Source organism: Arvicola amphibius, chromosome 1, assembly GCF_903992535.2.
Source record: "Arvicola amphibius chromosome 1, mArvAmp1.2, whole genome shotgun sequence".
NCBI lineage: Eukaryota > Metazoa > Chordata > Mammalia > Rodentia > Cricetidae > Arvicola > Arvicola amphibius.
In genome coordinates, this window is record NC_052047.1 from 177,525,733 (window position 1) to 177,551,095 (window position 25,363).

General features: G+C 40.9%; 1 protein-coding gene across 1 annotated transcript in view; it reads right to left on the bottom strand.

Annotated features, from left to right (window-relative positions):
- Window positions 1-25,363, bottom strand: part of Cpeb3 (cytoplasmic polyadenylation element binding protein 3) — a 152,442-nt gene that overhangs the window by 91,675 nt on the left and 35,404 nt on the right. Inside the window, 2 exon segments of the mRNA XM_038340024.2 lie at window positions 6,550-6,606; window positions 18,107-18,197. Of these exon segments, the coding sequence (XP_038195952.1) occupies window positions 6,550-6,606; window positions 18,107-18,197 (148 nt within the window).

Consider the following 25,363-nt stretch of genomic DNA (forward strand, 5'->3'; position numbering starts at 1 on the left):
ACAACTTGGAGATACCAGAGTAAAATGACAGTGGAAACTTAAATGCCGGGCACGTGCCTGTACTACCAGCCGTCAGGCAGAGAGAGGAAAAAAGGTCAGGCGGTGGTGGCGCATGCCTTTAATCCCAGCACTTGGGAGGTAGAGGCAGGCGGATCTCTGAGTTCTACAAAGGTCAGCCTGTTCTACAAAGCGAGTTCCAGGACAGGCTCCAAAGCTACACAGGTAAACCCCGTTTCCAAAATCCAAAAGGAAAAGGAAAAATAAGAAAAGAACATCTATCCAGAGGCTGAGGCAGCAAAACTGAATGTTGGGAGTTCAAGGTCATCCTGAGTTACATAATAAGATCCTATACCTCAAAGAACATAGAACAAAACAAACAAAAAATCCAGGCATAGTGATTCAGAAGCAGGAGGATCATGGCAGATTCAAGGCCAGCCTAAGTACAGGGGCCTCAAAAAATAATCGATATAATATAAGCTCCTATTTTGGAACTCTAACATGCACATCAAGGGAGACCTTTAACAGGCAGCTATAAAGCTGAAGCAAGAACCAGAGTCAGGGGCAGCTCACCTACGCTTTCCCTACAAGCCAATTACTGCTGTGTAACAGCCATTGTCATGCTCATTGTCTCCACTTGACGGCTGGAGAAACCAGAGACAAATGGGAGTTAAGACTGAGGCCCTAAGGTTATAAAGCTTGGAAGAAGTGACCCCCAGACACTGCCATCCCTTGGCAGCAGCGCCTCTTAAGCTGACACTGAGCATCCTGGTTTCGAACATAAATTTGACCTTAACTTGGCTGACTTGGACCAGTTATGGAGGCACATTTCTGAGAATCAGCATGATAGAGGGAAGATCACCAAGTCACACAACAATCCTTCAAAAAAACCACAACTGCTAAAGCAAATGTAGAAAAGCAAAACCACAAGCTACTATAAGCATCAAAAAAAAAAAACAAAAAAAAACAAAAAAAAAAAACCCTGTCTGAAACGAATCCTACCATGTAGGAAGCCAGAGCGCTCTCAGAGGTCTGTCTCCCTCCTTCCCTGGCAGGGGAAAACGTATTATGCAAACTTATAGTGTTGTTGGAGTAAAGACGACGGCTCAGTGGACAACTATTACAACAGTGGGAAATATTACCCATCCTAGAGGAAAGAGCACGCCGTTTCCAAACTACTTTGTAAAGACCCACAAGCCGTGGGTCTTGCTGATGATTGAGGGCTCCTTCTACAATCCATCCTTTTATATTCTACAACTCTGGAGGAATTCATTTCTTTCTCAGCGGTGTCTCAGGATCCAGCCCAAATAATAGGCCTACTAGTTCTTACTAGGGTTATAGTCTTAAATACTTATTTATTTTAGCCAGCAGTAGTGGCACACACCTTTAATCCCAGCACTAAAGAGGCAGAGGCAGGTGAATCTCTGTTGAAGGCCACCCTAGTCTACACAGCAAGTTCCAGGGAGGCTAGGGCTACACAGAGAAACCCTGTTTCAAAGCCCCACACCTGAAGGTTTTTTTACATTATTTTTTATATCTGTGTCTGTGTGAGTGAATGTCACACATGTCCAGGTATCCTCAGAGGCCAGAAGACAGCACTAGATCCCCCTAGAGCTGGAGTTACAAGTAGCTATGAGTTGACCGATATGGGTGCTGGAAATGTACTGGGTCTTCTAAGAGAGAAGTACTTCCAACTGTTGAGCCACTCTCTAGTCCCCAGAGTTACAGTATTAAAGAGGAAAAGTCAGGGGCTAGGAAGGTGAGCCTGGTCAGCAAAGTGCTTGCCTTGTAAGCATGAGAACAACTGTGGGGTAGACAGTGAGCTGAGCATGGTGGCACACTTATAATCCCAGCACTCAGGAGGCGGACATATGCAGATTCTTGGGGCTCCCTGGCCCAACAACAGCCTCTTTTATCAGCAAGCTCCAAGCTAGCAAGACAAATCTCTAAATTAAAAAAAAAATGGTGGACAGTGCCTGAGGAATAAAGGTTGTCTTTTGGCCTCCACATGCATGTTCATATATATACGTGCACACACACACACACACACACACACACACACACACACTAGTTGATTCTGGATTTATACAAATATTGCCAATCTCCCCATACCCTAAGTGCTTATAGACTTACTGCCAATTCCCTGATTTCCATAACTGCTGTCCTTATTTTCTGTCTTCTGGATGACACCAGCAGTGGTGATTCTCATGGTTAAATGTTACTAGGAGCTGGAAATATTGGTGCACACCTTTAATCCCAGCACTTGGGAGGCAAAGGCAGGTATGTCTCTGTGTTCGAGGCCAGCCTGGTCAACAAAGCGAATTCCAGGACAGTCAGAGCTACACAGAGAAACCCTGTCCCAAAAAACAAAACAAATGAAAGAGAAACTGGGAGACGTGCACTCGGGCAGCAAACCCCAGGAAACTGGTCCAAATGCTCTGACAGGGGTGGATGCTCACTCTGGCACCTTCCTTCCCATCCAGGTAAGAGAGCTAACAGCGTATAGTTATATCTCCAGAGGAAAGCCAGGTTTGGGTGAACCAAGGAATGAAAGAGGGACACTGTGAATGGTGGCTCTGTGCAGAGTTCAGAGTCACGGATTGTTCAGAGCAAGAAAGGAGGAACTCCGTTCACACAGCTCCTCCACGCCACTTTTCAACAGTCTCACTGCGGGGCCCAGGCTGATCTTCAAGCTGCTTTCCTTCTGCCTCTGCCTCTGCCTCTGCCTCTGCCTCCCAAGTGCTGGGACTACAGGTGTGCACCACACACCACATCACTTCTGTGTTTACTTAGCCACTCCCTTTCTTATTTAAAAATATAGTTAACTTTGTATTTTGTCCCTTTCAAACACCAAAAATTTTGAATTATTAAAATTTAGAGAGCTTTGTTTTGTTTTGTTTTTGAGACAGGATTTTTCTATGTAGTTCTAGCTGTCCTGGAACTCATCTCAGAGATTCGCTTGCCTCTGCCTCCTGAGTGCTAGGGTTAAAGGTGTGCACCACCATAAATTCTAGTGATCTTTAATTTTATTCCAGTCATTCCTATATAAAGCTGAGAGAGAGGAAGAGTTGACCTTCCTAGGACGAGAACTTTGGGATGACAAATGATAAGGGAAAACAGAAGGAGACAAAAAGTGCCTATGTGCTGTTGGGAATGGAGCACATGTCTGCAATGCCAGCCCTGGTGGGCCGGGGCAGCAGTGTGAAGGGTTACCTATGGGGCCAGTGAGTCTGAAGCTGGCCTGAGCTTGTCAGACTGTCCCAAAGAAACCAAGTCTGATTCACCTGATGTGTGGGATACGAAGGGCAGAAATTATGGAGCTCTGTATGGTGGTGGCACATGGGTGAAATACCACCATTTGGTCAGTGGAGGTAGGAGAATCTCAACTTCTAAACCAACCTGGTTACTACATAAATACTATACACACAAACATGTCTTCACATGTTACATCCATGTCACTAGGTGGTACGGACTCAGTGTGTCAAAGTGTGAAATCCCACATGTAGTACAGCAGTGGACTGTGACCATATCAAGATGACTTTGAAAGAGAACTGACTATAAGCAGTGCAAACGCCAAACTCTGGTTGCCGTTTTCTGAATGGTTTATTTTGAGGAGCCAACTGGATTTGTCAGCCCCGGAATACCCAGAAAAGCACATGAAGACTGACGTGCTCTTGTCTGCCTTCAAATCCCAACTATCTACATAGCTCATCAACGTGTGACATAGATACTGGCAAAATGGCCTTCTGACCTCCACGCCTATGCCCTGGCATGCATACACTTCCCCCACCTCCACACACATTATTCACATACAATAAAAAAACTTTTTTGAATATTACCTAATCAGCCTCCTTTCTCTAAGAGATGCAATTAATGCTAAAAGGGGGGATTTAAGCCACATGTACAGAGTGCAAATCTCATGAATGAGCTCTTTTTTTATAAACTAAAGATAATCAAAACCTTTTGAAGAGAAGATATCTTTTACTTTCATTTTCTACACAGAAATTAACAAATTGCATCCTCTCCCTCTTGCAGAGGATAATTCACATCATGTCAAATTAGGTCATTTCCAGATACATAGCAACTGCTTCAGCCCCCCCGCCCCCGCCTCTCTCTCTCTCTCTCTCTCTCTCTCTCTCTCTCTCTCTCTCTCACACACACACACACACACACACACACACACATAAATGCAGCATAATCTCAATATAAAGTGTCCTTACTTTCTGAAATAGAAAATGAGAGGCGCATACTTGGGAATTTGTATTGTCAAGGCCCTCCAAACAGGAAACATGCAGAGCACAGATCAGGGCTTGTGTCACCAAGCAGTACTTGGGGTAAGTGCTCTGTGTCAGATCCAAGGAAATATGTAATATTTTAGATTATTAATATTTGAGAGTCTATTTTAGAGAATCTAAAGTCTGCCTTGAGAAAGTCTAGGTTATTACAAAACCCTTACTCAAGAAAGGGGATTGACACGCACAGCCCTACGCTTACTCACTGTGCCCCCATGTGGACCAAGAATTGGCCTGTAGCCCTGAGAGGGTAAGAGGTCAGAAACTGGTATCACTCACTTGACAGAGGAGAAAACTAAATTCTGAGAGTCAACAGCTTGTGTGGGCCTCCGGACAAGAGATGACCTCTGTGTAGGTTCTCGGTCTATACACCTGGAGCAGCAAGCTGACCCTGGTCTAAAACACGCTGGAGGGGCAAGAACCTGGGTAGATGGCTCAGGGCTTTGGTTTTCTGAGACAAGGTGTGGTGATCCACACTGTGAAACAAATTTTCAGGTTATGCATCACTTGGGGCGATTTTCACTTTACAAGCAGCACTGGAATCCATTTTGAGTGCTAACGCGAAGCAGGGTGATTTTGCATCTCTCTGTACACAGAGATACCACATCTGTCCAACACTACCCAGCACACAAATCGACAAGCAACTTACTCTCCCCAAAGCAAAAATGATGAAGAAGTTTGGGAACGTGTGAGCACACTGACATAGTAAAACTGGATCAGAGAAACCAGGCCCAAGAATTTACAGAACATACCAGAACAAGGAGTGAAACTCCTTCACCTAGATTCCACAAAGAGGAGGACACCTAACAGTCACACAGGCCTGTCATCTGAACATGCGGTTGTGCACTATGGCACCCACAGGCTGAGAACTCTTAGCTGTTCCTGGGCTTCATTTCAGCTATAACCCCATTCTATAGTTGCAGCCCCTCCCTCCATCAGAAAAGCTCCTATCTTCTCTCTCTCTTCCCCCCTCTCTCTCCCCCCCTCTCCCCGCCCCCCTCTCCTCCCCCCTCCCCCCCCCCCCCCTCCCCCCCTCCCTCTCTCTCTCTCTCTCCCCCCCCCCTCTCTCTCTCGTCGGGGTTTCTCTGTATAATCTCGATTGTCCTGGAACTCACTATGTAGACCAGGCTGGTCTCGAACTCTGACTCCCGAGTGCTCCTATCTTATGCCTTTACAGTCTCACACCTATCCTCTGCAGTCTTGGCTCAACCTAGAGACTCTGTGTGCCGCTAGCAGTTCAACTGGGTCCTTTCTATTATCTCTACTGCAAGGACTGCTTCTATCTTTTGCTCTCTGCTTCTGCCCCCAGTAAGGACTGCTGTAACTCCTGAACTCTGCTGTAGCCTCTTTAACCTTTTATTTAACTTACAATTATACACATTTATATAAATATTTACCGTGTTGCATGTAATGAGTAATACGAAATATTCAGGCATAGTGCTCTTTTACCTTAGGCTCAAATAGCCTAAGCTGCCTCAAGTTCTCTACCTAGAGATGTAACCCTGAGCTCCTGATCCTGCTCTGCCTGTATCTCCCCAGTGCTGGGATTACGGGAGTGTGTTACCACCTGACTCTCCAAAGCATTGAGCAAATCACCAACATTCTGGTTAAGATTTTTGTGTGTGTGTGTGTCTCTAGAATGTAACCACATAATTATACTGACAAAACCACTTCTGATCAGCAAAGCCGCTAGCATCTATAGTATACAAAATTCATAAGTGGAAGAGCCCTGAATACCATCTTGAAACATCTATGGGCTGCTTACAATAACGGGCAAATTATGAGTTATGTAAAGTTAGCTAATTTATTCACTCATGTTTTCTGGCCTACTCTTTCTCTTGCCCTACGCCTCCTTCTTGCATTATTTCACCTAGTGGAACAGAGCGGGAGCTGGGAAACATTTCCCGCTACTAATTTAAAAGCTCTGTTTACAAACACAGGGAGTGGCCAGACTTAGGTCACAGGATTGCATTCTGTCAAAGAGGGTTTGGAGTGGTGAGTTTTCATGCTTTTGCTTACTCAGAATCACCTATGTGACTGATAATACACACATTTCTGTAACCCGTCCTTAAAGTTTCTCACTCTACAGGTAGGTCTATAGGAGACCCTGAGATTTTTTGTTTTTAGTAAGTATCCAAGTAATGCTGATGCTGCTAATATAGTAATTTCACTCTGAAACAGTGAAAATCTAATTAACCAAAAACTGTATGTTGTAAACCTAACTGATACTTTTTATAGAGTATCTCATAGGAAGACTTACTGTTAAGTGCCATAATGTTATCGGTTCCTGGATGATGAAAATTTATTCCCATGCGTCCTAGAAAATAAAGCAATTTTATCTTAAGCACACATACACACAAAAACATTGTTAAATATAATTATTTCAAATACACTATAAAATATACACATTACAAAATAGTACAAATTAATCTATAGCAATGTTATCAAGGCCAAAGCATTTACAACAACTTTAAAATCAATTCATAAAACACAGACATGAAAAGTCTTAAAAGAAAGTCAAAATCTCAACACAAAATACAACCAAACAAAAAGAAGCTTCTATTATTGTCTGAAATTTGTACATCTCACTTATTAAAATTTAAATAAGTCTATTTCCTGGATAAGTATTTTATTTAAACAATCATTTATTTATGCCCTTCAAATTATGGCATAAAAAAAGAAATTTAGAGCAGTATATACACATGAAGTTTAGAGAGAATAAAAAGATACAGTTTCATAATGTTTCAAAAAATGCAACATAATTACCAGAGTAGCAAAATGAAGAAAGATGACAAATTTTATGCAAATACAGTAAGGGAAAGACTGATCTGTAAATTTAAGAGTTTGTGAGTTGCCCTACCACTCCTTCTCTTTCACAGTATGGTTGTATGGAGGGATGTTGTTTTCTTTCGTGACTATGTGGCCCTAGCCGATGTATAGCTCACCATGTAGACCAGGCTGGCTCCTAACTCACAGAGATCCTGCCTGTCTTTGCCTCCCTCAAGAACTGGCATTAGAAGCACGTGCTACCATGTCTGGCCTCACCGCTAACACTCACATGACCTTGTGACAAATGTGGCTTTCCAGAGGTTCATCTCGAAAAATAATATGGGAATTGAGACTTCTGCTCATACCGGTTGGCTTCCTATTTTTGTATACCTCTGAGGTCAAGAACCATTTTTACATTTTTAATGGGCTGGAAAACAGAACAAAAGCAAAGAGTCAACAGAGGCCTGTGTCCTGTAAACCCTAAAACTCTATAGTCCTTCTCAAAGTTTGAACCCTTGATCTAGAAGATAACAAATAGAATCAGATGTTTCAACTAATGGCCCTTTGGGATAAAGACTGAAAGATGTGTACGTGGGGGTGTTGGGGAGGTAGACAGAGTGAGAATCAGAAGTACAGAAGGAAAGACGCAGGGGTATAGAATGAAAGATGCAATCGTTTGCTGCTTTTTTTATTATTAGAGACAAAGATGATAGATGTATCAAAAAATTAAAATTAAACCCATCTATGTATGACGCTGTAAACTTTTAATATATAGTTACTTTGAGAGTTATCATGAAATTCACAGAAAAATGTCAATTTTAAGAAAACGTTTTACCACTGAGATATCCCTATAGCCCTAAAAATGTTCATTTTACTTTATAACCACTGCTTAAATAAATGTCAATCATATTTGGGGGGGAGAATAGTACAGAGCTGAGATAAAGGTTTCTGATTTTTTCCTACAACAAATGCAGCTCTATATGTAATTGAAAAGAACTAGTTTTTATTTGGTATTAAACTGTTATTGGGAACTTAACTGAAGGCAAACATCATTGCCAAAGCTCAAGATCATGGAAAACCTAAATAACATAATGAAAAAAACCAAAGTCCTCACTCAACTTTACCACTTGGTGTGTGTGTGTGTGTGTGTGTGTGTGTGTGTGTGTGTGTGTGTATGTGTGTGTTGTGTGTGTGTGTATAAATAGGGAAAAATCAATGAAACTGTCAAAGAATAATAAAGAAAACATTCTTGAATATATGATTTTTGTAGAAAAACTTTTCAAATTAGCTACAAGCTAATTACTAGGAGTTTAAAAGTAACCCCTTGTTTAGAAAAAATATTTAACATAACTACACTTGCAAGCATGTCCCACATGTCTTACTATGCCTTTCTACTTCCTAGGTCACTTTAGAGTCTCTGAGAGTTATAGTCTACAACATATATGGTGCTGTCTCCTACCTTATAGTCTACATCATATGTGATGCTGTCTCCTACCAACACCTTATTGAAAACTACTTCACAAAAGTTTGTTACTAGCAAGACTTGACTTAGTAAGAGAATTACATTATGGTTTCAGTTAATTAAATCAATGTTCTTTACATCTAAAACTAATATCCACGAAGACTAAAAGTGATATCCTCTAATTTAGCTTCATCATAGTCTAGGGTATCAACCACAATCACCAATTGCTGCAAAGTCTACACTGAAATCCCATAAAGACTTCAAACTCATTGTCCATTAGAACTTCAGGAAAACAGAATCTCTTTAGTTAGATGGCAGCACACAACTATAACCCACACGCAGGAGGAAGAGGCAAAAGAATCACAAGATCAAGGTCAGCTTGAGATGCACAGTGAAACCATCTCAAAAAATAAGCAATAACATGAAAAAGTCAGAGATAGGTGCACAGGCCATCTCTGTGAATTCTAGACCAGTCAGCGCTACATAGTGAGATTCTGTTTAACAAAACATGAAAAGCAGAACCTCTTCAATCTTTAATGAATGAACATTCAGAGGACAGTACCAATGGTCCTTAATATTGCTACAATAAAGAAAGGTTGTCAAGGACATAGAGTGACCACACATTTAGTTACTCTTCATTCAACTTTGATTCCCGTATAATAGGGAATTATATAGTTTACTGACATTGCATCAGATAAGGTTTCTATGTTTGTGAAATGTTATCCATTTAGCCCCAGAACTTAAGCACAGTTACATGACATCTTGAGCTTTTTCTTGAAGAGCTAGAACATTCCACCTTGTCAAGATGAACTTGAGAAGAAGTGGGCTGCTTCCTAGTTATTGTCCTCTAACGTCATTGGTCACTTGCAACTGTCTTCCTTAAGAAGCAGAGCAAGAAGCTCGGACAGGGTCTTACAGGAGAAGGTTCTGCTGCTTGAGAAAAAAAAAACAGTAGTTTTTACCTTTCCTGGTCTTCTCCCTAATTTTTTTTCCAATGGGTCTTTAGATAAAAATTAACATAAATCTCATAAGGAGCTCTGTGTCAGTACTGGATCCCTAGAATCTATAACCTGGATATAATCTAGGTTTCCTACTAAATAAATGTTTTTGGTAAAGTTAGATATGACTTTTTAATTTATATCTTGGGAAAAGTAGTGTTTAGAGTATAAATGCAATCTATTTTCATTGAATAAAAATTAGCTACATGGAAAGAATAAGATCGCTGAAGACAGTTTGATTTATACTTTTCACTGAAGACAGCATGCATGAAGCTTTCTTTCCTAAGACTGTGATCATTATAAATTGTTTTCTTAGTACAATGTGCACCAAAGTTTAATACTTATTACAAGATTTGGGGGAAAGAGAAAGTGTATAGCAGCAGAAGAAACCCTGATGCTAAATTCAGGAGACCGTTTCTTTTTGCTTCCTTTTGTCCAACAAATGCTGCTGTTGAATCAGCTGCGAAAACAGGACCAAGCGTGTGACATCTGGTGATTTTGTTACTGCAGTCTGGTGCTGCCAGCGTGACATCTGTCACCTGTCCATGAGTCTGCTATTTTTAAAGTGTTCTTGTCAGCTAGCTATCGTTCAAGTATAGTGTAAAATATAAGGTTTCAAAAGCTGGAAGGCATCCTTAGTCTTGCTGAGTCTCCCCACTTTGCTAACATCACTGGACATGACAGGAGTTAGGAGAGGATTGAGACAGAGGGTAGAGAATAGAGTTAGGTTTGTTTACTTAGAATTGAAAAAAATCACATCTTCATAAACTCTATTTATTCATATTTTAAAATCTATCTTATAGGTATTTAAATCTCAGATCCCAAATGAGCCCATACTTTTGTGTGTCCAAAATAAAAACTACATTTTTATTAATTCAAAATTAGTACCAAAGTCAGTTCTCCAGCACATAACACATCTTTTTTTAATCACCCACTTAAAAAAAAAAAAAAGTCAAGAACTTAAGCAGCTTCAAAGAGAATGCTAGTGCTTTGTTTAAGAAAATAGTCTTACCTTTTCCCTATTTTCTCTAAAAAGTTGGAGATACACTCCTAGAGAAAGAGCGGAGTCAGGTGTTGGTGAACACAACTGTAGTACCAAGGCTGAGGCGGAAGAATCTCGGGTTTAAGACCAGCTTGGCTCCACAGCAAGACCCTGTCCCAGAACAACAGAGAGGGTGGAGGGGGCAGCAGATCTTGAAGCTCCGAGATGGCTCTGAAAGTAAATTTGCCATCAAGCCCAACGACCTGAATTCAGTCCCTAAGACATGGTAGTAAAAGAAAAACAGACTCCTACAATTTGTGCTGTGAACTCTACATAAGCACATAAATAATATTTTTTAAAACCTTAATTTCTTTTAAGGCAATGGTAAAATCTGATACTATAATATAGTATTATAGATCTGTTCCAAATAACCAATCAGCAAAACTGTGAGCTCAGAACTGAAGTCAATGGACAATTTTGGTCAAGGTTTTTTTTTTTTTTCTTTTTTTGGGAGGGTCAGGCTATCCTGTGGGCTCCAGTCAAATCCTTCTTAGCAACTGGGGCCACAGGCATACTTGCCATCACATCACAACCACCATAAATTCTTAAATCCTTTGTACGTGTTTCCTTGGGTAAGGTTGCAGCTTAACTGAATCAGAATTTCAGAAGTTAGTGCCCAGATAAAAATCTTCCTTTCCTAACTACTAGATGATTAAAATGCCGTATCTTAAATCAGAGTAAACCAGGGCAAGTAACAGACAAAGGAAGGTGAGACAAGGAGGACCTCAAGCACAGGGGTTCAGGATTAGCCTAGGGGGACAAGGAAGCCTCACAGAGAAGAAAAGGTTGAAAATATATGAACAAGACAGGGGCTGGAGAGATGGCTCAGAGGGTAAGGGCACTAGATGCTCTTCCAGAGGTCCCGAGTTCGATTCCCAGCAACCACTTGGTGGCTCACAACTATCTGTAATATAGTGAGACCTGGTGCCTTCCTTGCCAGCAGTATATTTTATGCTTAATAAATAATCTTGTATATATATATACATATATATACATATATATATGATATATATACACACACATACATACATACATATATATGGACAAGAACAAACACTTCTTGGTGGGCTGGAGAGATGGCTCAGAGGTTAAGAGCATTGCCTGCTCTTCCAAAGGTCCTGAGTTCAATTCCCAGCAACCACATGGTGGCTCACAGCCATCTGTAATGAGGTCTGGTGCCCTCTTCTGGCCTGCAGACATACACACAGACAGAATATTGTATACATAATAAATAAATAAATATTTTTTAGAAAAAACACTTCTTGGTGACTCAATCGGCCTCGAACAGTCTATAGGGTCTTCTGGCCTTCTTCACTTTAGGAGTTGGAAACCAAATTGAGACACTTGGCAAATTGGTCTACAAGTGAAGCTAAGAATTGGCTAACTCTGTAAAGGACAAACTGACATAGGCTGAAAGAAGTTGACACTGAAATAAAACTAAGAAATGATTCAAGCTACAAAATAAACAGCCTATTTTCTTCTGGAGGAATCATGTAAAAAAAGAGTAAAGAACATACATTTCTTTTTTAAAAAACAGGGGACCCAACAATTCCCTAAAGGGAACCAATTCTGTGTCTCTGTCATATTACATTTAAATACGAATAGAGAAAAGCAAAGAGTGGCATTCATATCTTCCAAGTTTCTGTCAATTTAAATGTGCTGAAGCACTATTACCAGAAAAAGAGCTATTTTTCCTGACTTTTTCAGTATATCTTTGAAATGCAGGCCCTTCAGTCTGAGTTCTCAACCAACACCTGCTCTTTTCATATTTCAAATCTCAGTCCCATAAATGACAAAGGAAGAGAAAATTCAGTATGCAGAAACAGTTCATCAGGCACTATCCCCGGTGTCAGAGTGAGGATGCCCTGGATGGAGGAAGCCCTTCCCTTCCTGTTGTTGCCTAGCTGCCTGCTACATGGTGCTTCCCCAGCCTGAGGATGGGATCTTGCTTTCTATCAGTCAGCTACTCTGTCCAAAGCATATGGCTGCTATTTCCTTATTTATTCTAGTAGGGAGGGTGACTGACCAATCAAGCCTAACAACCACAGGTTTCCAAGTCAGGAGACAGTCTCATACAAAGACAGCAGAGTGATGAATCTTTTTTCCTTTCTCTCATCTTAATTTCTAACACTAGAAATCGTTTCTCTCTACATAGTTAGGAGGAGGGTTGAATTTGAGCAAAGATCAGTTCCTTCCACCACTCCTACCCTGCTAATTCAAGGATTCCTGTGCTAAGAAACAAAGTAAGAGTATTCACAACTATATATATATATGTTTTTTTGAGACAGGGTTTCTCTGTAGCTTTAGAGCCTGTCCTGGAACTAGCTCTTGTAGACTAGGCTAGCCTTGAACTCACAGAGATCCAAACGCCTGCCTCTGCCTGCCGAGTGCTGGGATTAAAGCCGTACGCCACCACTGCCTGGCACACAACTCTATATCTTATATTTGTCTCAAACCCTCCTGTCTCATCAATATGAGTCATCTCCAATATGAGTCATCTCTTAAGTGAGAAGGGGATATACAAGGTGGAAGGCACAAAGACCTTTATTCTGTCACTCTGTTTCAGCCAAACTGAGTTAGCCAGTCATTGCACCAGAAGGCACTTTTTTCCTTTTCTTTTCCTGCAGGTTACATGTGCTGGGATTCCCACCAAGGGCTTCCGCACAGTGCTCTACCATTGGGCCACATACACGTCTACCCCACAGAAGCCACTCCTCTGTGATTCATCAGCTAGACTGACCCAGCATGAGCGCGAACACAACAAAAAACTGTGAGGTCGCCGGGCGGCGGTGGCGCACGCCTTTAATCCCAGCACTCGGGAGGCAGAGGCAGGCGGATCTCTGTGAGTTTGAGACCAGCCTGGTCTACAAGAGCTAGTTCCAGGACAGGCTCCAAAGCTACAGAGAAACCCTGTCTCAAAAAACCAAAACAAAAAACTGTGAGGTCTAATTGACTGAATCGGAAGTCTTTTCCTAAACTTCATGTTCTCACTCTAGCCTTTCTTTTTCTTGACTTAAAAGAATGCTTGAATAAATGATTTTTCACTAAATATTTCTTAAATAATAGATACCTATATCTTCTATATAACTACCACCGTGAATATGCACAATGTCCATTTTAAGTATATCATGAAGTAATTTGTGTCATATTTGAATGGTTGGTACCCAGCTGATGGAACTACTTTGGAAAAGATTAGGAGGTGGCCTTGTTGGAGAAGGTGTGTCACTATGGCACCCACACTAGGCCCAGTATCGCTGTGATCTCTCTCTCTCTCTCTCTCTCTCTCTCTCTCTCTCTCTCTCTCTCTCTCTCTCTCTCTCTCTCTCTCTCTCTCTCCCTCCTCCTCCTCTCCTCCCCAAGCCCCACCTCCAGCTTGAGATTCAAGTGCTGGGCTACTGCTCCTATTTCATGCTCGCCTGTCATGGTGGTCATGGACTCACCCTCTGAAACAGCAAGCAAGTCCCCGATTAAATACTTTCTTTCGTAAGTTGCCTTGGTCATGGAGTATCTTCACAACAACAGAACAGTAACTAAGACAATTATGTTATTCAGAATAGTTTTAGAAAGTCAAGTAACCTAGGACAGTTTCTTTCTCCTACACATGTGATGGCTTCTCCTTCAGTTATCACTACTTATCTATGAAAAATAAAAAGAGCTCTGACAATTTGCTGTCAACATTGGGCAAGAAATAAATCTGTACTGATATGGCTTAATTTATTACGGAAGTCGAGAAATAAGCCATATCCACCTCCTTAGGAAACCCCATGCGGTATCTGCAGTTCCCTGTGCCAGGAATTTCATCTTCCCGCCTGTTTTATAAGATGTTTTATCTTTAAAGAAGCCAATGGATCCAGTTCAATAGCCAACTAGAGGCAGATGAAGAACTAAAATCCAGTTTGGGCTGACTATAAAGTTAGAAAGGCTGCGTTTTGAAATTTCATCTCCTATATAGAAAATGTAGAATGTCTGGGAGGTTCTTAATAAAGACAGCTAAATAACTATGCTATTTCTATGTATAGAGCCTACTGTGGGCTTTTTAACTTTCTTTTTTTGACTCATTATTTATTATTGAACTTTTTTGTATAGTAAGCAAAATATGGGATCTTTCCTCAAGAAAGCCAATTTCTAAGAAAAATAACACCAGTTCAAACAAGTACCACAAAATCCAATTTTATTTGAGTTTCAAGACACACATACCCCACCCACCTCACAAACAGTGTTTCCATATTGAAGAGGGAAGACTGAGGATCTAAGGACGATACTTTGGAAGGAAAGAAAACAAGATGGAACAGGACAAAGCATATCCCAGCATACAGTAGGTGCCCTAATGTATCATCTAGCTCCTAATGCCTCAACCTACCTGATGTTTCTATCTTTAGAACCATAGGCCATCACTATGAATGTGCCCTAAGCAAAAACTATGTGAAGAAAAACTTACAACAGCATCACCTAAGAAAAAGGAAAACTAGAAAGTCTAAATTTAAGTTCTATCAATAAATTATAAATATCAGAAAGAAACATATGTATTTATTATAGAAAATAGAAACTAAAGGCTACAATCATCATAATGTTTCTTTGTTTTAGGTTACTTGTATGTATATGCATTTCATGTGTGCAGATACATATGTGTGCATGTGGAGATCCAACGGAGGATCTGCTATCATTCCTCAGGTACCATCCACATGTTTTTGGTGAGGTTATAGTTTTTTGTTTGCTTTTGAGATGGGATCTCCCATGGCTTGGAACTAATAAGCTGGCTAGGCCCACTGGCCAGTAAGTGCCAAGGGTCTGTCTGCCTGTCTCTCCCCAGCACTGGGATTGTGAGCACACACTAATATGCCCAACTCTTTTAACTGGGTTCAGGAATTGAGTTCAGCCATAATGGTGCAAGATAAGTACTCAGACTGAGCTATCTCTGCAGCCTGAAAACTGAGCTATCTCTGCAGCCTGAAGACTGAGATATCTCTACAGCCTGAAGACTGAGCTATCTCTGCAGCCTGAAGACTGAGCTATCTCTGCAGCCTGAAGACTGAGCTATCTCTGCAGCCTGAAGACTGAGCTATCTCTGCAGTCTGAAGACTGAGCTATCTCTGCAGCCTGAAGACTGAGCTTTCTATCCAGCTCAACTTCATAACCAAATCTTTAGTCTGACAATTTTCTTTACTTTTTCAAAGTGAAAAGTACCTCACACATCTTCTTTCCTTTGCTTCCTTCTTTGTTCCTGTTCTTGGTTTTTTGAGATAAGTCTTACTATACAGCTCTGTGTGGCCAGGAACTTGTTATGTATAAGTTCAGGCTGGCCTTGAGCTTATATCATCCTCTTGCCTGTGCTTCCCAAGAGCTGAGATTGTGATGTGCACCACCATGCCTAGTGTCAAAATATTTTCTTAAAGGTGCAAGTGATGTCATTGACCACAGGAACATAGTCATGTCATTGACCTCAGGGAAGCAGTCTGTTTATAGGAAATCATGCAGTACAATATGGCAAATTGAGAAGTTGAACCCATATTCAGACTATAAAAAAGTATACACTAAAGGTCTCCCAACTCATTAGGATGTATGGTGAAGCAGGCTTTTACTTCATATTTGCTAGTGAAGAAAAGTCTGCAGAGATAATGGGGCCTGTAATTTTAAAGGACACCACAAATGGAAAAGGTATTTACATTATAACGAGGTTACCCTCTTTTACTATGCCAGTGCTATACTTAATGAGGCACAAATAGTTTCTGCTTTACCAGTATACATAAAATTCTTAAAAATTAATGTAGAGACTATAATCTAAAATCCTTCCCTAATTTCTTGCTGAAAGAAGAATACAAAGGTGTAACCCTATAATCCTAGCACTCACAAGGATGAGGCAAGAGAACTGTCTTGAGTTCCAAGGTCAGCCTGGAATATAGAATGTGTTCTAGGACAGCCTGAACTATACAGTAAGACCCTGTCACAAAAAAAAAGAAAGAAAAAAGGAAGAGAGAGAAAAGAAGAGGGGGGGGAGGGAGGCAGAGAATACAGCCCAAGACACAGGAGGTACACAAAGAGAATGGGCGTTAAGTGGCAGGGTGATCCGGAGAGGCTATCCATGGTAGAGAAAAATGATAAATGCAACCTCAAGAGTCTAAAAACAATCTGTGAGTATTATTTTTTACATCACTCGCACCTCTAATTATAACAGACCTCAAATTACCACGGACCTAAATCTTTAACTGAAGAAATATGTGGTAAGTGACAAATATAACAGCATTTTTTTCTTTGCTTTTTTCTTTTGCTGAAGGCCTTAAAATCTAGCTTTCCCCCAGAGCCTTTATTTATTTTATTTATTTATTTATTTATTTATTTATTTATTTATTTATTTATTTATTTGGTTTTTCGAGACAGGGTTTCTCTGTAGCTTTGGAGCCTGTCCTGGAACTAGCTCTTGTAGACCAGGCTGGTCTCAAACTCACAGAGATCCGCCTGCCTCTGCCTCCCAAGTACTGGGATTAAAGGCGTGCGCCACCACCGCCCGGCCCCCAGAGCCTTTATTTTCTCCATTGCCTACTGTTACTACTTCACTGGAAAATAAGAAAAGCAGCAGGAAAAAGATGAGCATGACAAGAAAATGGTGAAAAGGATTTCTGGGGGTGGGGGGATAAATGTCCAGTATTCAGTTGGTCACATCCTAGGTAAGGGCCTAGTGAATGCCAGAGAGGAATAAGTCCTCACGATTTCAGTGTAGAGTTCACTCAAGATGGTCATCCCTGTGGCAAACTGTTCAGTTTTTAATTAAAGGTCGAACTCAAAATGGAGTGGATATTTCCATACCAGTAACTTGCATTACAGTGTTAAAGTACTGTTGAGTCTCTAAAATGTCAAATAATCTATAAAAAGAACCACCTGTAACTATGAGTTTACATGGGCGCTATAAGTCCCACTATTGTTGATAGTGCAACACTCTACCTCATACTGAACTCAAAACATGCATATACGTTCAGATATCTTCCTGTGCTTCAGGCCACACTGCAAGAGCCACTGGCTGCACATAAGCTGTGCTCTGATGCTCCTACGCTAGGAGAGGGTTGGACTCTAACACAATGAAGCCATATCTATGAAGCCTCCTATAGGTGTTTTGGAGACTGATTTACTACATGTCATACTTTCTTGAGGTATACCTGGACTTAAATGAATTGTGCAGATTCGGCTAAAGATTCCAAATGTACAAAGCCCAGAAAATGTGCCTTCAGGTTTCATGCTATAACCATGACCTCAGCTACCCAACACAGACTTCTTCCAGATAGACAGTTTAAGGTTACCAGCTATGATTATTGTAGGTAGCTGAACCCAGGTTAAAAAAGAAAACTTTAAAAACATTCCACAATGCTTTACAGAAGCAAAACAAACAAACGAACAAAAAACAAATAAAAACAAAAAATCACAATTATTAAAAAGCTGATTTTTGCTTAAAACACCAAGCAAGAATGGACATATGAATATTCCTAACCTGCAAAATGATTCCTCCACATTATATCAGCGAAACTCATTGGTGGGCCACTGGGAGGGTAGTGTTTACCTTTCAGAGGCTCATGGTCAGTCCTTATCATATCCATTAAGGAGTTCTCCAAGGAGTGCAAGTTAAAAGTGTCATAGGGCCTACTCCGGTCCTAAAAATAGAACACAGAACAAAACAATATATAAAATTACTTTATAAAATTAACATTTGTTCTGCTTCCTGTTGTAGACTGGCAACATGAATGAAAGTTACAGGCAATTCTAAAACCACATTCACTCTTTATTAAGAACAATGACAGAGCCAATACTTTCAATAGAAGTACCTATAATTAAAGCACATCCTTTTCCTGATCATCTATAATATGAGTTCCCCATTCCTTTAGAATGACTTTTTTTTTTAATGAAATGGTTCAAATTTTGCTTTTTACCATCTTCCAGTGAACACAGATTTCCCACATTCCTAGAGAACAACCGAGAACTTAGCGTAAAATCAGAATCACTTTTCTGAAAAGATCGAAGGTTGTTGTATAAAGAGGCCTGAGGTGACAGGAACAGCAGCTTCACCTGTGCAGCAAGTTCCAGGCCTGTCTGAACTACACACAGGCATTGCCTCAAAATACAAAAAGCAAAACATGACAATGATTTCAAAGTAATTGTAATAAGTCACTTTAATATTTATGACTATCAAATTTCATACACGGATAGTTTTTTAATGTGGAAAAATAAAAATAAACTCAAGAGAACTGGAAGTGGAGAACTAACACCCCCCCCCCACACACACACACCACGTGTTATCCTCCCTCCGGCCTCTACATGCATTCTGGGACATGCACTTGCACACACACACCCAAAAATGAGTAAATACAACAAAATAAATTTTTTGTTTTGTTTTATTTTTCAAAACAGGGTTTCTCTGTGTAACAGTCCTAGCTGTCCTGGAATTCACTCTGCAGACCAGGCTGGCCTCGAACTCACTGAGATCCACCTGCCTCTGCCTCCCAAGTGCTGGGATTAAAGGCCATCACCTGGTAATTTTTTAAAGCAAGAAATAAAAATTCATCATGAAAAGGAGCTTGTAAACAATAAAGAACAGTCAAGTAAACAGATATTTGACTTGCCTATTATTCAAGCAGTTAGGAGGTCGCCATAGAAGGCTAGCCTGGGTTACACAGCAAGACCATGACCCTCCTCTATTTCCCCTAAAAGAAAAGGTTGTCTGATGACATTCAAGAATCTTTCTGGCCAAGGCAGTATGCTGTTTTTTATTTTGTTGTCATTTTATATTTTATATTGTTTTTCCATTTAATCTTTAGTGCGATATTTCAAGGTGAGTAAAAACATTTCTATTGTATACATAAGGAAAGTGAGTTTAGCAAGGATCAGAACCCAGATCTACACTCAAAACCAATACCTTAAAGAGTATGAAATTCTGTCCAAAAAAAAACACAGGATAGTAAACAATGATTTCTATGGAAGCATAATACTGCATGTAATCATTGGTGAAATAACCTTGCTGGCATGGTGGTAATGAGTTCCAGTCAGGAGAGGCTATAAGAGTTTAGGTGACTACTATCAGGAAAATTAGAGAACGTATTTAGGAGGGTGTCTCATCTATCTAAATTGAAATGATCTTTAAATCAGTCAAACTGTCGAAATCACGTGTCATTCTGGTTGAAATACAAGTCCCTGGGCTGGAGAAGATAGCTCAGTTGGCAAAGTGCTAGCCTTGTAGGCACAAGGACTTGAGCTCTCCCAAACCTACATAAAAGCACAGGTTATGTGGCATGTGCTGGGGAGACAGAAACGGGAAGATCCCTGGGGCTCACTGCCAGCCAGCCTGTCCTGCTCAGAGAGTGCTGGGTCAGTGAGAAACCCTGTCTCTAAAGAACAGTGGATGGCTCCTGAGGACTGATATCCAAAGTTAAACTAGATTCTCCTAGTGTGCTTCCTCTCTCCTGGACTCCAGTTCAAACATACTTAATATTTTATAAGAAAAGCCAGCAGGATGGTCAGTGGGGAAAGGGACTTGCTGCCAAGCCCAGTGCTTTGGAGATGGTAAAATATGTGTCCCAGAAGCTAGAGAACTTAGTTCAGATCCATCACTCATCTAGAAAACCCAACACAGTATATCTATAACCCCAGCACTGAGAAGGTTGACACAGGCAGACTGGACTCTCTGGCCATTCAGTCTAGCTAAGTCTGCCACTCAGGTTCAGTCTGAGAATCTGTCTCAAAAATATGGTGGAGACTGATGGCCAAGAACTCCTAGCATCAACTCCAGCCTCTACAAGCAAGCACATGCGCACACACACAAGAGCACACAACCGCTACCTGGACAGTGTCTATAATAGTAGGAAGAACACATGTCTTCTTCAATGCCTCATACCAGTACTGCAACATAGATTTAAACATCCAGAAATCCAGGGATGCAAACTGAACAGGATTCATTAATGCTCAACGGATGAAAACGTGACATGTGAAAGGCATAACAGAATTTGCACATGCTTCTTAACTGAACAAAACTGCAATCCATTAAGAGACATTTTCTCCTAAAATTAATTCTACTCGTGCCTCATCACTTTATATCTGTGGCACAGCATTTATCTTTTTGATGAACACCATACATCTGTGTTGTGGGGAGGTCTCTGGCTTCCTCTGGTCTCAAGCCAGAAGCAGTCTCAATTCTTATGTTCTCCAGGAGAACAAACAAACAAAGTATGGTATTGGCATAAAAACAGACAACAGTGATCAATGAAAGAGAATTAAAGACCCAGACATATATGAACACCTGATTTTGGATAAAGAAGCCCAAAATGCACACTGAAGAAAGCAGCATCTTCAACAATTGGTGCTGGTCAAACTAGATAGCTGCATATAGAAGAATGAAAATAGATTCATGTCTATCATCAGACAGAAAACACAGCTCCAAGTGGATCAAGAACCTTAACCTAGCCTGGCGGTGGTGGCGCACGCCTTTAATCCCAGCGAGGTGGCTCAGTGGATAATGGAGCTTTAGGCTAAGCCCGATGGCCTGAGTTTGATCCCCAGGACACACACGATTAAAGGAGAGAAACAACTCCTTCAAGTTCTCTGACCTCCACAAGCTGGATGCCCCTCTTTCTGAAGCAACTAAAAATAAAATAGGAAAATAACCATGGTACCTTGTAATATGCTAGGCACTGCACTGAGTGTCTTCAATTCTCTGCCACCCTCGGGATAGATGGAGCTTATGCAACTGTTCAGAGTCACGTTGCAAACCTACCAGATAGATGCATACTTGGCAAAGATTTTTTTCCCCCATTTAGTAGGCTGCCTCCTTGCTTGAATGATGATGTCTTTTGCCTTTTAGTTCCACAAGATCCCATTTATTGTTTATCTTAATGCCTGTGTAACTGGGATCCTGTGCAGAAAGCCCTTTTCTATGCCAGTGAATTCAAGCATATTCTCTGCTTTCTCTTTTATCAGGTTCAGGGTATCTGGTCTTAGGTTAAGGTTCTTTTTTTTCTTTTTTTTCTTTTTTTTTTTTTTTTTGGTTTTTCGAGACAGGGTTTCCCTGTAGTTTCTAGAGCCTGTCCTGGAACTAGCTCTTGTAGACCAGGCTGGCCTCGAACTCAGAGATCCGCCTGCCTCTGCCTCCCGAGTGCTGGGATTAAAGGCGTGCGCCACCACCGCCAGGCTAGGTTAAGGTTCTTGATCCACTTGGAGCTGTGTTTTCTGTCTGATGATAGACATGAATCTATTTTCATTCTTCTATATGCAGCTATCTAGTTTGACCAGCACCAATTGTTGAAGATGCTGCTTTCTTCAGTGTGCATTTTGGGCTTCTTTACCCAAAATCAGGTGTTCATATATGTCTGGGTCTTTAATTCTCTTTCATTGATCACTGTTGTCTGTTTTTATGCCAATACCATACTTTGTTTGTTTGTTTGTTTTGAAACAGAGGCCTCACTATGTAGCCTTGAAGTTAAGACATTTGGCTTCTGTTTGGTCCTTGCTGTTACCCCAGTCTGTCAGGGCCACTGAGTTTCAGGGTTCAGACTCACAGTTCTGATCAACATGGCAGGTAGGGTAGCAAAGTCTCAATTGGAACTCTGGTTTCAGAAATTCTGAGCAGTCCCAGCTTGGCACTGTGGGAGAGGTTGCTAGCAAACAAGCCAACAGGAAAGGGGACTGACTTGAAGTGGGTGTGTGTGTGTGGGGGGGGGGTCCTTTGAAGTAGGGATTGGGGTCCAGCTCCCTGTGGTCCCAGGCCCAGGGCCCAGAGGTTGGTGGACTGGGTAGAAGTGGGGGGAGGCAGGGAATCTGGCTCTGAGACTCCAGCCTGGAGTTCTCAGTCTTGTTATTTAAGACCTGGTGATAGGTAAGATCCAGTGGCCTCACGCTTGGGTTCCCCTTAGTCTCTCGAGGACTATGATGATACGGCTACATGGCACTGGCTTGACCTATCTTTTTAAAATGGATATTTTTTGTATGGCTTAATATATGAATTTATTCTTCTCAAACATACACTCAGAGCACAACAAAAAATACCAAAGTCTCCAGTCCTACCTTCTCTTTCTGATCACTATAAATATTTGGCATGTATTTTTGCGAATGTTTAAAAATACAAAGTTGGGCCCTTCCAGGCAAGCACAGATTTGGTGTCTGTAGACTGGAAAGCAGAGCACAAATGCCTGAGCAAAGGGCAGCTGTACTATACACATGCAGACTTTTTACTGCCCATTTTCTCAATGACAGCAGTTTACACAGCAGGTACTGTAAGTAACCCAGAGTTGATCACAAGTTTCATGGGCTGGGATGACTAAGCAGGGAAAGGACCTTGACACAGCAAGCCTAACAATGGAGTCTAACCCCTGAACTCACACAATCAGGAGAGAACCAGCTCCTACAAGTTGTTCTCTGACCTCCCCAACAACACCCCAAACAACAAAGGAAATAGAAATATTTTAAGATTAAAGTTTCAGTAGGATATGTATAGGGTATATATCAATGCACCATTTTTGAATGTAGATTTTGGTTATCTGCACAGGGGGCCCTGAGACCAACCCACCACAGACACTAAGAATTATATTTCTATCTCTCCATTCTATATTACTTTTCTCTAAACACAAAAATTTGCATATCATGTAGTTTACTTTCTTTGACCAGTACTATGCTTCTGAGACAGCTCCCTTTAGTAGGTTATAATTTCGCCTCTCCCTCCTCCATCCAATCATAAATACATCTTTCTTACAAGGTAATCATTTCATCATCTCAATGTAGATCTATGAAATCACTTCTGACTTGGGGATTTCATTCGTTGTTCTAAGCATGTCCATTTGGTCGGGTTTTTTTTAGGATTTTTGGGGGGTCCTTTTTTAAAAAATGATTTATCCTTATTTCATGTGCATTGGTGTTTTTTCCTGCATGTATATCTATATTAAGGTATCAGATCCCCTGGAACTGGAATTACAGTTGTGAGCTGCGACACGGGTGCTGGGAATTGAACCCAGGTCCTCTTGAAGAGCAGTCAGTGCTCTTAACCACTGACCTAGCTCCTGTCCATTTGGTCCTTGAACTTCATCTTTTAGATCCTTGCTCTACTTGGGCACAACTGTCCCTCAACCCATGATTTCTATTAATAATATCACTAATATTGAAACAAAGACTTATGGACTTTCCTAGCCCTGAGTAAAAACCAGAGGCAATAAATACATAAGAGCCCAACACAGAGCGACTTCAAACACAGATGCAATTAGGATACAAGGAACAGATCAAACACTTAGTGTTGACTACTAAATAGGAGCAGCAAACAATTACATATGTAGTAAAAAAAATTCCATGAATTGCATAGAAGTGTAGGACTTTGTGCCTCTAAACCAACTACTACTATTAGCTGTTATAATCCGACCAGAAAAAAAGGATTCTTTATTAATTTGCAGTTTACTGAAATGACAAGCAATCTGGCACACATTACCCAAAAGTAAAAACCTCTTATAAATAAAGGGAACTCTGACCTAGCAGGGAAAGAGGAGAAAAGCTTTACCACTACAGTTTCCTTTCTCTTAAGTATGGAGCCCCTCATTTTAACCTTCCCTAATGAGGCTGTTAAAGCTGCTGCTAGATAAGGTGACAATTAGCCACTGGCAAGCAACTGTTCCTTCCACATAACCTAAAAGCCTTAGAAAATTGACATTTTCCTTTTTTCTTTTGGTTTTTCAAAACAGGGTTACTCTGTGTAGCCCTGGTTGGAACTCTCTTCTGTGACCAGGTGGCAGGCAAGCCTCTAACTCAGAGATCTCCTGCCTCAAAGACATTCACCACCACAACCAGTTTGAATAGCTTTTAAAATATGTTTGTTTGTTTGTTTGTTTTTAAAAGGTCTTAAATACAACAGTCCTAAATATAATCTTGAATAAGATTAGGAGCTAAACAGAAATAACTAGTTCGTATCTTTTCTTCTGGAAGATGACTAATTCCAATTACATTAACCTTTTTTTAATCACACTGTAATTTCTTTTCTGTGCTGTGCTAATAGCAAACCAAGATAACCTAAGTTTTGAAATGGTTTTTTAAAAATCAAGGAGGCTGTGGATTAGAGTGCCTGAATGTCATGCACAAAGCCCCAGGCTTGATCCCCAAAATGGGAGTGTTCAAACTTCCCATAATCCCAGCACTTGGGAAATAGAGGCTGAACCAGGAATTCAAGGTAACCCTTGAATTCAGCTATGTGTGGAGTTCCAGACCAGCAGGTGTTGTTTTAAAAACAATTTAACAAAACACAAGATAGCAGCCTCTCCCAGTTTGAGCAACTCAACTCAGGCACAGCTCTGCCTACCCTCTTCCTGCTCCCGCCCTCTGACATTCTCTTCACAGCTCTTATCATTGACTTCAGCAAAACAAGAAGGAAAAGAGGCTCAGTTTATCAGCTGCAGGGAAGCCAGTTCTTCCAAACCCTTACTCATCTGAAATGACTCCACATACAGAAGCCTGATTCTGCACGGGAAATCTGGGGGGCGGGGGTCAAATGTACAAAAAAAGTACAAAAATTGTTATCGCTGACTGTGTTCAATAGTTCATATTGAAGCAGTACATACATGCTTGTGTCAAGTGACTACAAGATCACGAGGTAGTCTGCATGTATGAGGCCCTTGGGTCAATTTCTATACTACAAAACAGAGGGAAAAAGGAAGCAAGGGAAGAAGAAAGGGAAAAAGGAAAAAGGCAGGCAGGTGGCACAAGCTCATAAGCAAGCAAGCACTTGAGAGGCTGAGATAGGAGGGCCATCACAAGGTCAGGGCAAGGTCAGCCTGGGCTACTCAGTGAGTTCCATGCCAAT